This window comes from Manacus vitellinus, unplaced genomic scaffold, assembly GCF_001715985.3.
Source record: "Manacus vitellinus isolate BGI_N305 unplaced genomic scaffold, ASM171598v3 scaffold_3_pilon, whole genome shotgun sequence".
In the NCBI taxonomy this organism is placed as follows: Eukaryota; Metazoa; Chordata; class Aves; order Passeriformes; family Pipridae; genus Manacus; species Manacus vitellinus.
In genome coordinates, this window is record NW_021940535.1 from 11,349,905 (window position 1) to 11,363,201 (window position 13,297).

The 13,297-nt window shown below is 43.8% G+C and overlaps 1 protein-coding gene across 1 annotated transcript; it reads left to right on the forward strand.

Moving 5' to 3' along the window:
* Positions 1-1,779: 1,779 nt before the first annotated feature.
* CX3CR1 (C-X3-C motif chemokine receptor 1) lies at positions 1,780-12,776 on the forward strand. The gene is made up of 3 exons (XM_018075208.2): positions 1,780-2,026; positions 3,249-3,320; positions 11,210-12,776. Exon 3 carries the CDS (start codon positions 11,224-11,226, stop codon positions 12,283-12,285), a length of 1,062 nt encoding a protein of 353 aa, XP_017930697.2. The 5' UTR covers positions 1,780-2,026; positions 3,249-3,320; positions 11,210-11,223; the 3' UTR covers positions 12,286-12,776.
* The last annotated feature ends 521 nt before the right edge of the window (positions 12,777-13,297 follow it).

Below are 13,297 nucleotides of genomic sequence, written 5' to 3' on the forward strand. Positions count from 1 at the left end.
GTTCTCACACAATGAGAGCATTTCCTTAGTACCATCTACCAGAAATTATCTTTCTGAAAGTCGAAAGCTTGTAATTTTGGCAGTCATAGATCCTACTTTCAGTGTGTGGGGAGTAACCAGCCATTAGCTTTTTGATGTTCTGAAAAGAGTGCAGAGTTCTTTATGTTTATTTTTAAAGAATGGGTAATGGAGCTGCTGGCACTTGTCAGAGGAAAAAGTGAGTTTTGCAAATCTGCTGCTCTGGCTTTTAGAATTCCCTAACTTTTAAACTTTATTTTCAGCAGTGTGTCTTTGCTTTTTCTGGCCAACACCTATCCGGGAATCTGCTCCCTGATTATTTCCATGGGCGCTTGTCCTGGTGCACCTGGCTCACGTCACTTGCATAATTTGATGGATGTTGTAGGCTCACACTTTGGCCATTGCTATGTAGCTGTTGGGGATGTAACCTTTGCAAGATAAAGCATAACACAATGAAAAAAGCCATGTAATTGGCAAAAATACCAGAACTAAACTCATACAAAAGTATTTGCCTGGCAACTTGCTACACCAATCAATGAGCAACAGCTCAGACAACCTGGAAGATGCTTTCCACCCCCAAAATCCAACCCAGCTCAGCCTGCCTGAAGGCAGCACAACTCTGCCTTTGGGGAGAAGGCATTTTAACCTCCCTTGACATTTGAGGCAGGGGCAGTACCTGGGGTTGTTTCCAGGACTGTATTCCTGTGTGTGCTTGAGGACTTTGGTATTGGTGCACCCCCCAAACAGACACTGTGTCTCTGTTTCTCATAATGCACACTGATGCACAGCCTCCTGCCTGGTTTCACCCCAGATGAACAGCTTTTTGTGCCCCAGTGGTGCCTTGCAATATGCTATGCAGCATTCCAATTGTGGTGCACTTGTAATGCAACCCTGAGCATGATGCTCCAGAAGACTCTTTAATTAATGGACATCCCAATGCTTTAGACCCTCAGACTCTGCTGGTCCTGGGCTGCAGAGAAATTTTATGTTTAAAATCTTGTCTACAGGCAAAGAGGAGACACAATATATGTATACATAAAGCTAAGAATTTTTTGTTAGTTTAATGGCAATCTGAAGGCTCCAACTGTTATCAGTTTAGATCTGCTTGTTGCAGAGGAACAAGTACACTATTGCAGTTTAAACTTTTTTGCACACACATAGTTTCTATCCACTTTCTCTTCCCCTGCTTCTTTGAGTCCTAAGGCTGGTGGTTTCACTGGCAGTGCTAGAGCGAGCTGTCAGCATTTCCAGTCCTTCCCTGGGATAAAAGCAATGTTCATCCTAATTTTTCTTCTGCTTCTTTCTAGATCTGGTTTGCATTGTTTTTATGTTTTCTAACATTTTTCTATACTTTCCTCTGTCTTTGCTGGTCTATACACACATAATGTGATACCCATTATGTATGCTAGATACTATTTTTGTTCTGCCTGTTACCACTAAACCCAGTTTTGCCAGCTCCAGGTCTGCATTTTTTTAACTGACCATCAGTGAGTGGTGTATATCTGTGGGGCTCCCCAGTGCCATCCTGTGCTCCGTCTTTTACCATCCCATACCTGCACTCCTCTGTGCTGCATCCTGCGTCGCCACTGCTCAAGGCCCCTGCTATTGTTGCAAACTTGTATTTCTATACACTGTACAATTGTGTCTGAGTCAAAAACATCTTTCTGCATAGGATAGGGGGAACCAAGGGGGGTGACAGCTTTGACACACTGAGTATGAAGCACCTTGGGCATTTCTGTCTTCTGTGCAAGTCCTGTCCTCTGTAAGCATTTCTGCCCCTCCGAGTGACCGCATCCTACTTTGCAATTTCACACAGAGCCAGCAGGACCAAAGCAGAGCACATTAATACTTTATCAGCTCAACTTTAGCACAGCCCAGGAAGCTGCCCTGCCAAAGTTCACATGTTTCATAGGGTAGGCACCAGCATTAGAGAAGAGGAAATATACATTTAAACCCAAACAGCTCAGCTTGAAGGAAACATTGATTTTCAATGCAACTATGAATTAAGGTAAGAGACAATTATATTTTACCTATAATTTGACAAAGCAGGATTAAGACAAAATGGTGTTTTGTGAACTTAAAGGAAAGTCTTCACTGCTTAGTGCTTGGAATCTAAATTATATTTAATTTGGGTGAAGATCATGTGGGGAATGTTTACAAATTGAGAAAATAGAGAGGGGAACACTTTTATTAACCAAAGTGAACCAGGGCGGAGGAATTTTACTTGGTCAACTAATTATTTGTGGCATCTTGTGTAAGAGAAATATTCACCTCAAGGTTAACAAAATGCTGATAGATGACTAGTGTGCAACACTAGTCCAGAAGAACAGACCAAGAAGACACAGCCCTTCTACTTCATTAGATGTTTTTTGTTAGATGTCTGCAGGGATTTCACAACTCCCCAGCAATGCTTGTTTCTAGTTTTGGTCAGGGAACCAACATCTCAAACAACACTGAACTGAAAGACAGTCCAAAGCAGAAAATCTGGTAGTCAAGAGAAAGTGTCTGATGTAGACATACCAGCAAGAAAGCAATAGAAATGCAAAAAATTTAAAAACCCACCTTTCTGAATGACACATTACTTATTTTCTTTGTGACTCAGCTTTCCACAGGAAGGATGTTGCACAAAGATGTCTGCTGGTTTGGGTGAGACATTTGGGTAATACAGTGGCGGCAACCTGTTAACTACTTGTGTGATATAAATGTAGATCCAGAACAGTCATTCCCAAAATCTGGTCTGTTGGGGCAAACCCTGTTTGGAGGCAGCGAACAGAGTGACAGGATGAAAGACAGCAACTGCAATGAATTACAAGGGATTGGGAAGCACAGAAGAAGTGCAAAAGGGAGAAGAAAAGGCTAAAGTTTGACAAAGGGCAACACATAATAAATTGAGAGTAAATCCATAGTAAATGTGATCTTCCCCAGAAGGAGCTGGCAGCTCCAGAACTTAAATCTCATCCATACACAGTCAAGAAGGGGTAATGTGTGCTGCTCTCTAAATAATGGAGAAGATGATTTAAGAGATGTCCCATTTCTAGAGAGCCGTCTCAGATTTCTCAAGGATGCTAAAGCAATGTGATGTTATTAATCACAAAAAGGGGGGTGGGGAGCAGGAAGTAAATAGGCATCACAATAAAGGCAGCGAGAGGATGGAGCAAATGGTAACCAAAAACAAGTACAAACAGTGCTCATAGCTAAAAAAAAAAATCTGTTTTTGCAAATTTTTACAGAAAATACAAAAGAAATTTGAATGCTGCTTAAGAAGGGAAGGCCTGGGATAAAAAAATACTGAGGAAGAGAAGGTAAGAGAAAACACTGCCAAAATGCTCAGCTATACATATAAAAAAAGATACAGAGTGTCGTGAGCAACTGTGCAAGCAGAAAGGACAATTAGGGGAATTAACAGGCTAGATGAAATACCTGTAAAATAAATTTTCCAAGAAAATCCTGATCCTGGCAGTCACCATCCAATCAGATGACAACCCCAAACATCCAGTTCCCCATAGGCATCTCTTGGGAGGGCAGCTAGTCCCTCCTCAGCTCTGCCACTATATTCCCAGCAGCTCAGTTAAAGTGCCCCCCAGGGCAAAAATAAATACTGCTCTACAACAATTCTCACACCATTTACCTAATTTCCCATTCCCCGGCGCGTCCCTGGGAACAGGACACTGCCTGGAAATCATCTCAGACTGCAGAGGCTTTGAAGAGGACCCTTGGTTCTGGTCATAAAATCAAGACCGCAAAATCATGACCCTGAGAGTCACAGATGAAAATTTCAGAACCATTTCAGTGATTTTAGAACCTCAGTTTTAAGATCCAGGGGAGATGCAGGAGTCTGAATCATACTGCCAGGTCATCTTTCCTAAATGCATAAGTAATTTCTGAAACAGATATTTAAGGCTCTAACTTCCTTAGGGCCAGATTTCTAAAGGTGCTTTGACCAAGCATCTTATGGGATTTTTCAGAAGCTCCCCAGTGCTTAGTTCCCATTCAGAAGAATGATTTGAATCAACGATGGCACACCAGGAAAATGCCTTGACGTGACTCTGTGCAGCTTCACTTGCTCAAGGGACTTGATCATGCCCCAAAACTTGAATCTATATTCCCTGCTCCATTAAGTGTGCAGGCACCAAGGTGCACCTGCACGTCCACCCTGTCAGCCTCAGAGGGGCTTTGTTCTCCCCAGAGCCAAGGGAAGGAGCTGAAACCACTGAAAGCTTCGGTTTTTGCTATAAATACACCAGTAACCACAGGGGTGAGCTGCCAGGGGTTTGGCAGGGTTTGGCATGGCCCCAGCACTGCTGTGGTGTAGCTGTACCTCCTGGATGGCTCAGGATGCCCCAGCAAGTCTTCCTGGCAGGACGACAAAAACAAAAAGTAGAGGGACATTGCTGGGGTCAGGATGCACCCAGGGCACCTGGGTTCAGTCCCCTGTGCCTGCTTTGCTCTGGTGGAAGCACAACCAGCCTGAGTGAGGCCACTGGCCAGGCCAGTTGGACCATGAACTGATGGAGCAAGAGCAAAATCTCATTCAAAATAGTACCTCTGTGGTTGCTCTGAAAGATAGATGGTGAAGACCTTGCCACTGGCAGAGATGGCATTTTTTAAATCTCTTTGACCTAAATGCATTTATAAAGGACCAATATTCAGCCTTATATTTATCTTAATCAGCAGTAGTCTAATCAGCTTCCATTTCTGGGTCATTTACTTAAGACACCTTAAATGCCCTATTTTTTTGAAAGCTTCTGCATCATGTTTCTGCACCTTCAACTTCACCTTAAATTGGAAAATCCAGTAACAAAGCAGCCCAGATCACTACTTGCTTCTAAATAACTCATCCTTGAAGTCTTGGGAGGAGCTTCTATAAATTAAATCACCTAAATCGATAAGCAATTATTAGGTTTGCAGAACTCTGATGGGCCACAGAAATTGTCCAGCTGATCTGGGAATAAGTCGCAGAAGAAAGAAGAAACACCAAAGAAAGGAATTTCCTTACCTTAAAGTCATCAGGGAAGAACTGGGGGAGGGGGGGGCAGGGAGCAAGGACACATCTGGAATTACACCACATTCACTCCCAAGTTTTTGAGGAATGATAAAAGAACTGGTTAGGAGGGAAAACACCCAGGATTTAACAGCTGCAGTACACACTGGCTGTTTGATAACAACATCCCCAAACTGTGCTGCTTTCTTTCCACAGCCATCATAAAGCTTCAGCGCTAAGCCAACCCCAGCAGCTGTTCCGTGCTCTTCACAGGAGCCCACTTCCTTTCCGGGGGTCCCATCCCAGGATTTGGGCTAGCTAATGCAGTTGAAGTACCTGGGGAGAGGATAGTTTGGCTTTTTCAGTCATTTATTACCAAAAGAGTCACAGCTGTTAAGAGAAGTGTGCCCCAATATGGTCTGCCTCCCTGCCTATCAGGGACTGTAGGGTTTTACCCAGTACCCTCCTGCTGAGCTCCACTATGTCTGGCCTAAACATCGTTCCCAGACCAATATCTTCTCTTGACATGGAGACCCTCAGATACGCAAGTCCTTCTCCTACCTGAAGGCTCTTCAGTCGTTAGCCTTTCCATGTTAAAAATGTGTATCTTATTCCTATCTTTCATGTTTCTGGTTTGAAGTTCCATGTATCACTTTAAGGTATGGCTAATCCCGTTAGAAAAATTAACAAGATAATTAACACAAGCAAAGGTGAAATCAAGTGTTAACAAATTACGCCTCCACCCCCAGTATCGAGGTCTGCAATGGCAGCCTACCCTCTTTTGTTCCTTCCCATTTAGTGGCTCTTTAAACACCTGAGGGTTGCATCAGCTTTTCCTGCAGTCAAGTTTCCTTGAGAACTGCCCCCACTCTTGAGACATGGCCCACGTTGTTTAACTCCCAAGCACGTCACTTTGGCTAGATTAGAGATAAAGTGAATCATCTGAGGAGCCCCAGATTACTCAGACTGTCTGAATCACTGTCCAATTCTCTAACTCTGATTCCCGATCTACTATCAAACCAATGATGAAAATACTGAACAGTTTTTGGCTTTCAACTTGCTATTTCCACAAACATTTTACAAACAATATTCCTAGTTCAGTGAGGCTTCCTCCACGGATGTCTGTCTTTTGAGATCTGATGGCTAACCAGTCCAAATCCCATTGCAATGCTTTCTTGGACTTGTGTTGCTTTGAGCTGGAGATATGTGTCAACCAAATAAGCATGCAGCAGAGGTCACCTTATCAACCTTGCAGTGTCATCAGATATCCAAAAGCTCCTCTTCTAAAAAGCCACACAGACTGGCCTTAGCTACACTCTCCCTCTTAACTGTTTAAATTTCATTTTGCCAGGTTAAAGATTAGGTTACACTAGCTGTTTCACCTTGCTTTCTGCTTTTTGAGGTCAGCATTGTGTCAGCTGCTTCCAGCACCTGAAGAGGTGGAACAGGGAGAACATCTCCCCACTTCAGGACTGAATAAAAGACTGAAGAGTGAAAGTAACTGCAAATGCTGGGCTGGGCTTGATTTTGACCCTGGCTATCTAACATGATCCCAAGCAACTCCAGAAACCATCCCCTGTGAACGGAGTGACCTTTCTCTGAATAATAAACTAAGTGAATTATTGGAACCAGTTGGGTGTAGAAATAGAAACTGGGCCCCATCTCTGGCTAATGTTTTGCCCATAAGTCTAAGTTTTGGTTTGTGTATCATCTAAACCATGCTTAGAGGTGTCCGTGGCAGTCTGGTGATTGGGTGGTAGCTGCTTGGCACCGGGCTGGTTAAGAGTTTCACCTAGAGTGCTATTAAGACTTGCATCTCTCCCGACAGTTTCCACCCAGTTTTGGGTACTTCCCTTAAATCTCTTTCTGTTATGTGTTAGAAGTGCCACCATAGCTACAAGATTTCATTTGAAGGTACCTGAGGTCATCCCTGTGGTCTTGCCGAGAATCACCAGCTGGCAAGAAGCAGATGGGTGTAGTCACAAATGCAAAAAAAGCAATGGCATTTATATTTGGGTAGGGGGATGGCAACTCAGATCTAAGGGTGAGAAAGGAATATGCACCCTTTCACAGGGGTTCCCACAAAGCCTACAATTTCCCAGGGCCAGCTGAATCATCAGCCCGTTCAGTGTGCACTGAAAATATGCTTTGCCTGTGTAAGAAAAGCATGTAAGTGAGCCTCACTCAGAAATGCTGACTAAGGTGCGAAAATCTTTCTGAGGTTTAAATACTTTTATTAGCATATTGTGCAAATCTGAAGTGTGGCTCTCTGTCAGAGGTCTGGATTTGGTTATTTTTTTTAACTTCTTTTAACTGGATGACTGGAAAGGCATAACAGAGAGGCAAGTGCTTATAGACCCCCTCTTCTTGGCACTTGGTTGAAGTGCTAGGGGTGACAACTGGAAAGACCAGATGTATAAGCAGGATTTAGATCTTGTGTCCTCCAGCCTGATGCCAGTGTTGTTTGAAGGCTGAAAGGCAACTTCTGTTCCTTAGAGAAGTTTGTGGATCTCTCACAATTTCACTTCCCTGTGTATTACTTAGGGCACATATGGTCGTTGGGAATAGCTGGGTTGAGAAACAGGGTATTGGTCTAGCAGACTATGGTCTTTGAGATAGCTATAAACATGATTAAGAGCAGAAGTGTTTGTGTAGAGTAGGGTGCAAAGCCTCTGGGGAAATCTGGAGACAGAGCAAAAGTGGTTGAGCAGTTCCATGAGAAGCAGAAGTGAATCTACTATTTCCTGTACTCAGCAAGGGAAAAAGTCTGGTGGAGGAGCCTCACAGCCCTGTGGTCCTCCTGTGTCCTCTACGCTCTTCAATTCACTTTGTCCCTGAGGTGAACATTTATTGTAAGCATGAGAGAGAAAACTGGCCAGGAGTTTATCCTGCGCCTCTGTGTAAATGTTCTCCAGTGAAGAAGGTGGCCATTCCTGAACCCAGCTTTCTCTCCAGGCAATGCCAGTGGGCTCAGCCTGTGCAGAAGTCTGCTAGACCCGAGGGCTAACCTGTGGAGCTGCATTTCCTTACATGTGTGAAATCCTCCGACAGAGCACAGCAGCTTGTATGAACACATATGGAAAATCTCCAGAGCAACAAGCTGCTTTTCTAGATATGAATTAAGAGAGCAAGCATGTGAAAAGCCAGCACAGCTAGAGGTTCTCAGAGCAGAGAGTAAACCAGCATGCACTCCCTCTCTCCCAGATCAGGGATTTCACACAGCACAGTCTAGGTAAGCCCCACTGAGCAGCCCCCTCTCTGGATGCCGGCACAGTTAGCAGAGATGCTAATGGGATACGAGCACGTATCGATCAGTTTTTAACTCTGTGCGTGATGAGACTTTCGCTGTGGCACCAGGAAAGTCATGTCTGAAACAGAAGCTTACACAGCAGAGAAGAAGCTGGAAAACTTTACAGAAATGTCATGACCTCTGTCTGCCTTTTTTGCAGAATCATGAGGTTAGGACAGGACTTCTGGAGGTTTCTTGTCCAAACCCACGCTCAGAGCAGGGCCAGCTGAGTTTCAAGTATCTCCAGCGATTATATCCCACAACCTCCCTGGAGCCCTGGAATCTAGGTGTTGGACTACTGTCACGGCCAAAAACTTTTTCCATACATTGAGTAACAATTTCCCATGGCTATTGCTTCTTATTGCCCTGAGGAAAATTGTCTGCTTCACTTTTACACCTTCTCGCTAGATCCCACTTGAGACGTCTCTTCTTGAGACTGATCAAACCCAGTTCTCAGTGTCTTTTCACAGAACAAATGCTCCAGCTGTGGAGCACAGCAGCTCACAGAGTAAGATAGAGGTTCTGGTGCTTGTGCAGATGGGTGCAAAGGAGCTGGGTGGGCTGACACAGTGACTCATATTTGGCACAAGAGACTTGGTGTACCCTGGCACTTACTTGTATGTTAAAGGCACCTGCTGCATATATTTAGTCTCAGAAAAGAAGAAAGAAATTAGGATGGAAAGGCAGAAAATGATGGGTTATTGAGATTACATATGAAGTCTCCTGCCCCTATCTGTATCCCTCAACAGGGCAGATAAAGAGATGACAGTATCTTTGTAGGCAACTCTAATTAGGTTTCTCACCACTAGAAAATAAGTATCTTCTTTGCAATTGCTGTCAGCTTCTACCCCAGCACCTAAAGATTTCTTATTTGTATCCCTTTAATTCTGCTGGTGTCAGATACCTCACCTCCGAAAGCTGAAGAACTGAACTGGGCTGCAAGCAGGGGCTGGATAGACTCAGCTTCCAGTTCAAGGTGAAAGACACTGAAGGAGCTGCACAGCCCATGGGTGTGCCTGCCTGCTGCAAACAGCTTTCCCCATGCTGTGCCCATGCCCCAAAGCTACCAGTGCTGAGACAGCCCTTCTTCTAGCCCACTTTTCCTGTGCAAAACCACAAAGATTGTTTTTAAGTGACTATGGGCACTTCTCATTTAAATGTTTCAGAGATGATTAGGCTTTGAACTTTCAGAATAAGAAGATAATTTAAAACAGAGAGCCTGCATTTTCAACTAGCACCCAAAAAACCTCTTTGAAATATTACTACAAAATAAGAGGCCAAAACTTTATGGCCAATACCACAAACGGCAGTCTGGCAATGAGGCATTGGGAGATGTTGATATGGTCACAGTAGCCACTCGTGGGGAAGATTGTTGCAGTTGCCACCAGGTCATAGGAAACTTCTTGGGCAAAGGACTATCTCACACTCCAGGACATCTTTATTTTGTGCTTGGTTTTGCAAGGCTTATTTTAAACAGAGGGTATAAAAGCTATTGTTATCAGTGAAACATGTTCATGTAGGCTGGGATTCTAACCTGCTAATTATTAATTAGCTCTAAGCATCAGGAGTTGGAGTAGTTATACACCGTCACTGTCTACTGCTGAATAATACAGCCATGCTCTGTTGGGAAAAGAACTTTCACCAATGCAATCAGCAGAGTCTGGAAAACAGTCTGTCTTGTCTTAAAGCAGATTTGGCTGCATTAGATCAGATACACTGCTCTTTATTGGCTGTATTGACTACATGTCCCACTAACAGGAGATGTAAACATCTATAATAGAGACAGCCTACGGTCCCTTCTTTACAGTCAGCGGGGGTTCCTGTAAGAAGCTGGCAACACGGTGACCAAGGGATAGTTATTAGTTGAAGTTTTGTTATCACTGGCCTTTCCTTTCTGTCTCAGCTTTAATAGTCTGTTTTGGCCATGTTGTCATGTGTATAGCACCCCTTCATTTCCTTCATTTCCTACAGTGAGAGCAAGTAGTGAATACTTACAAGCTCTTTACGCCAATGAGGGAGCAAACTGAATACAGTAACATCTGGACCCCTCTAGGATTTTTGGTTTCCTGCAAACAGAAATCTTTGAGGAGACTTGAACACCACATCCCAAGGGACTGCAGAGGAATTGACTTGTGCTCTGAGTTTTTGGATGTGCAGATCAGTGCGCCCAGAGGTTGCGCACCTGCACCCCATACTCTCTTTGGGTTCAGCCAAGCTAACAAGCCCTGGCTCCAACCTCGCAGCCAAAGCAGGAGCAGTCATGAGATGATTTGTTGCTTGAGGAAAAGGGTCTACATAGTTTCTCTTCTTTTGATTATATGATGATTTTTAAAAGAGCTTCATCAAAGATATGATTGCTGCCAAGCCATGTCCCATTGCAGACTTTGCTCCTCCCACATCAGAAAGCATCAGTTAAGGCCTGGCTAAACTGGGTGTATTACCACACTTCCACCCCAGGGTTAACATGTGGGGTGAGACTGGGCTGCTGGTGGTGTTGACAGGCACTGCATACTGATCAGCAGCTATTGTACCATTTCCTGCCAAGCACTGTCCAACAGACTGGCAGAGGGCCTGCATTTCTCACAGTGCTGCAATGCACCACATCACTTAGTCAGATCTTGGTTTGCTGCCGCCCCTGCTGCACTTCCAATAAGTAGGGGCTTATGCGACAGTCCTTGAAATTCTCATTTAGTTTTTCTTATCCTAAAGAGTTAATTTTCAGTGAAGTACATGTAACGGCAGAGTCTGGGCTTTGGTTAGTAACTACCATCACCTCCACAGTAACACAACTATCACTAAGCCAAACAGTGACAAAATCCCAAAGTGTGCTTGTTGGTACAGTCTCTCAATATTTTACCACAGCAGATACTGGATAACTTCCTCTAACATTATTTTCTTTATTCTTCCAATTTTGCCTCTAGCCAGCAAATTCAGCATGACGGCCGCATATGCAGAAACGACAGCTGAATATACGTACGATGAACATGCTTTGTCCTGCAATAAGGCTGACATCCAAGAATTTGGGAAAATATTTCTGCCAATATTTTACATTGTGGTGTTTGCTCTTGGCCTCACAGGGAATCTAATGGTGTTTTTTGCCATTGTGAAAGGCAGTAAAAAAAGCATCACTGACATCTATCTCCTGAACTTGGCTATCTCAGACCTTCTCTTTGTGATCTCTCTTCCGTTCTGGGCTTCCAACACAGTGCGTGGATGGACCCTTGGGACTATTTCATGTACAGCTGTTTCCTCGCTGTATTACATTGGTTTCTTTGGGGGCATGTTCTTTATCACTGTTATCAGTGTCGACAGGTACTTGGCCATTGTTCGAGCAACATATTCTCTGAAATCCAGAACAGTGAGACAGGGCTTTCTTGTAACCTTTGGAGTATGGGCAATAGCAGTTTTAGTGTCAGTGCCACATTTTGTGTTCTCCCAGCTGGTAGAAAATGACTGCATTGCTGTCTTCCCACAGAAGCTGGAGAACATCTGGCCAGTGTTCTGCAATATGGAGCTGAACACCATTGGCTTTTTCATCCCAGTCTGTATCATATGCTATTGCTATTGTGGGATCATCAAAACCCTGATGTCCTGCAAAAATCAGAAAAAAGCACGAGCCATAAAACTGATCTTGGTTGTGGTGGTCGTGTTTTTTCTGTTTTGGTCTCCCTACAATATACTGATTTTTCTAGAGACTTTAAAGCAGTATGAGTTATTCTCAAGTTGCAACCAAATTAAATCGTTGGATTACGCAATGCACCTGACCGAAACCATTGCATTCAGTCACTGTTGTCTCAATCCTCTTATCTATGCCTTTGCTGGGGAAAAATTCAGGAAATACCTTTATCAAGTCTGCTTGAAGTACTGTCCATTCCTGTGTTTCTGTGGCCCCTGCAGTCACTACCAGGTCACCCATTCAGTTAGTTATGCAGAAAGTGTTGCGAACAGCAACATAACCCTGAACACCAGTGACCAGGATGGCTCTGTCTTTGTCTAAAAGGCTCTGGGAAGGAGAAATGTCTGTATATGTCTTCTGCAGGGCTAGCAAGCACTGAGGGATTGCTGTTACCCATATGAAGAGACGACAGCTGCACTGAATTACTGACATGCCTCTTGTTAAGCATTAAATATTCTAAACCAGACTCTAAAAACAAAAGCAGTACGTCAGTGATAAACATGGAATGGAATCAAGGGAAAGGAAGGGGAAAGTAGAAACGAAAAGAGTGCTCTGTGCTTAGAAAAGGGGATGGAGAAGAATTTAAGGATAAGAAACCTTTTGAACAGTTTCATCATGGAAATGTGCATGTGTCAGTGTATGTACGTGTGATACTAATGTACACAGACCTAAACTCATTTTTTAAGGGAAGAGAGATCTCTTTAATGAATGGTAGCTGTTAGGAGGATATTTTTTATAGTAAAGGGGTATATTTTCCTGATGCTATATATCTATATGGAAGTGATTTGGGGGCTATTGAATGCAACAAATGTTTTTACCTGTGCTTTCATCCCTAATAAAATCCAACTGTTAAAAAAAAAAAAAGAGTTATTTATTAACATGCTTTTGGAGCCAACAGTGCACTTTCTGTTTATAGCATGCAATAATAGAGAAAGGACTGTCTTTAAGGATCGCCAGTAGACTTATCTCCCAAGTACCATGGGCTTGGCCTGAGCCAAAGGCCAGAGCTCAGTGGAGTCCTTCACTTGGCACATCCCCAAGCCCTCTGCTGAGCCAGGGGCTGCCAGCTTGACCAGCACCTGCTGGGACAAGGGGAACTAGAGGGATGGGTTTGGGTATCACTGTGCTTGGTCCAAATATAGCATGATCAAGCTGAGCATGGTAAGTACATGCTTCGCACCCGTGCTCTGCTTACTCCATGTTGTAAACAGCAATTGTGTCTGTACTGCCATAGACAACAGCTTTTGGGACAAAAGAACCACTTGCTCATGCTCCTTACTACAGTCTTCCTCAATCTTTGGGACCTCCCCACCACAACTGATTTCCCCAGGGA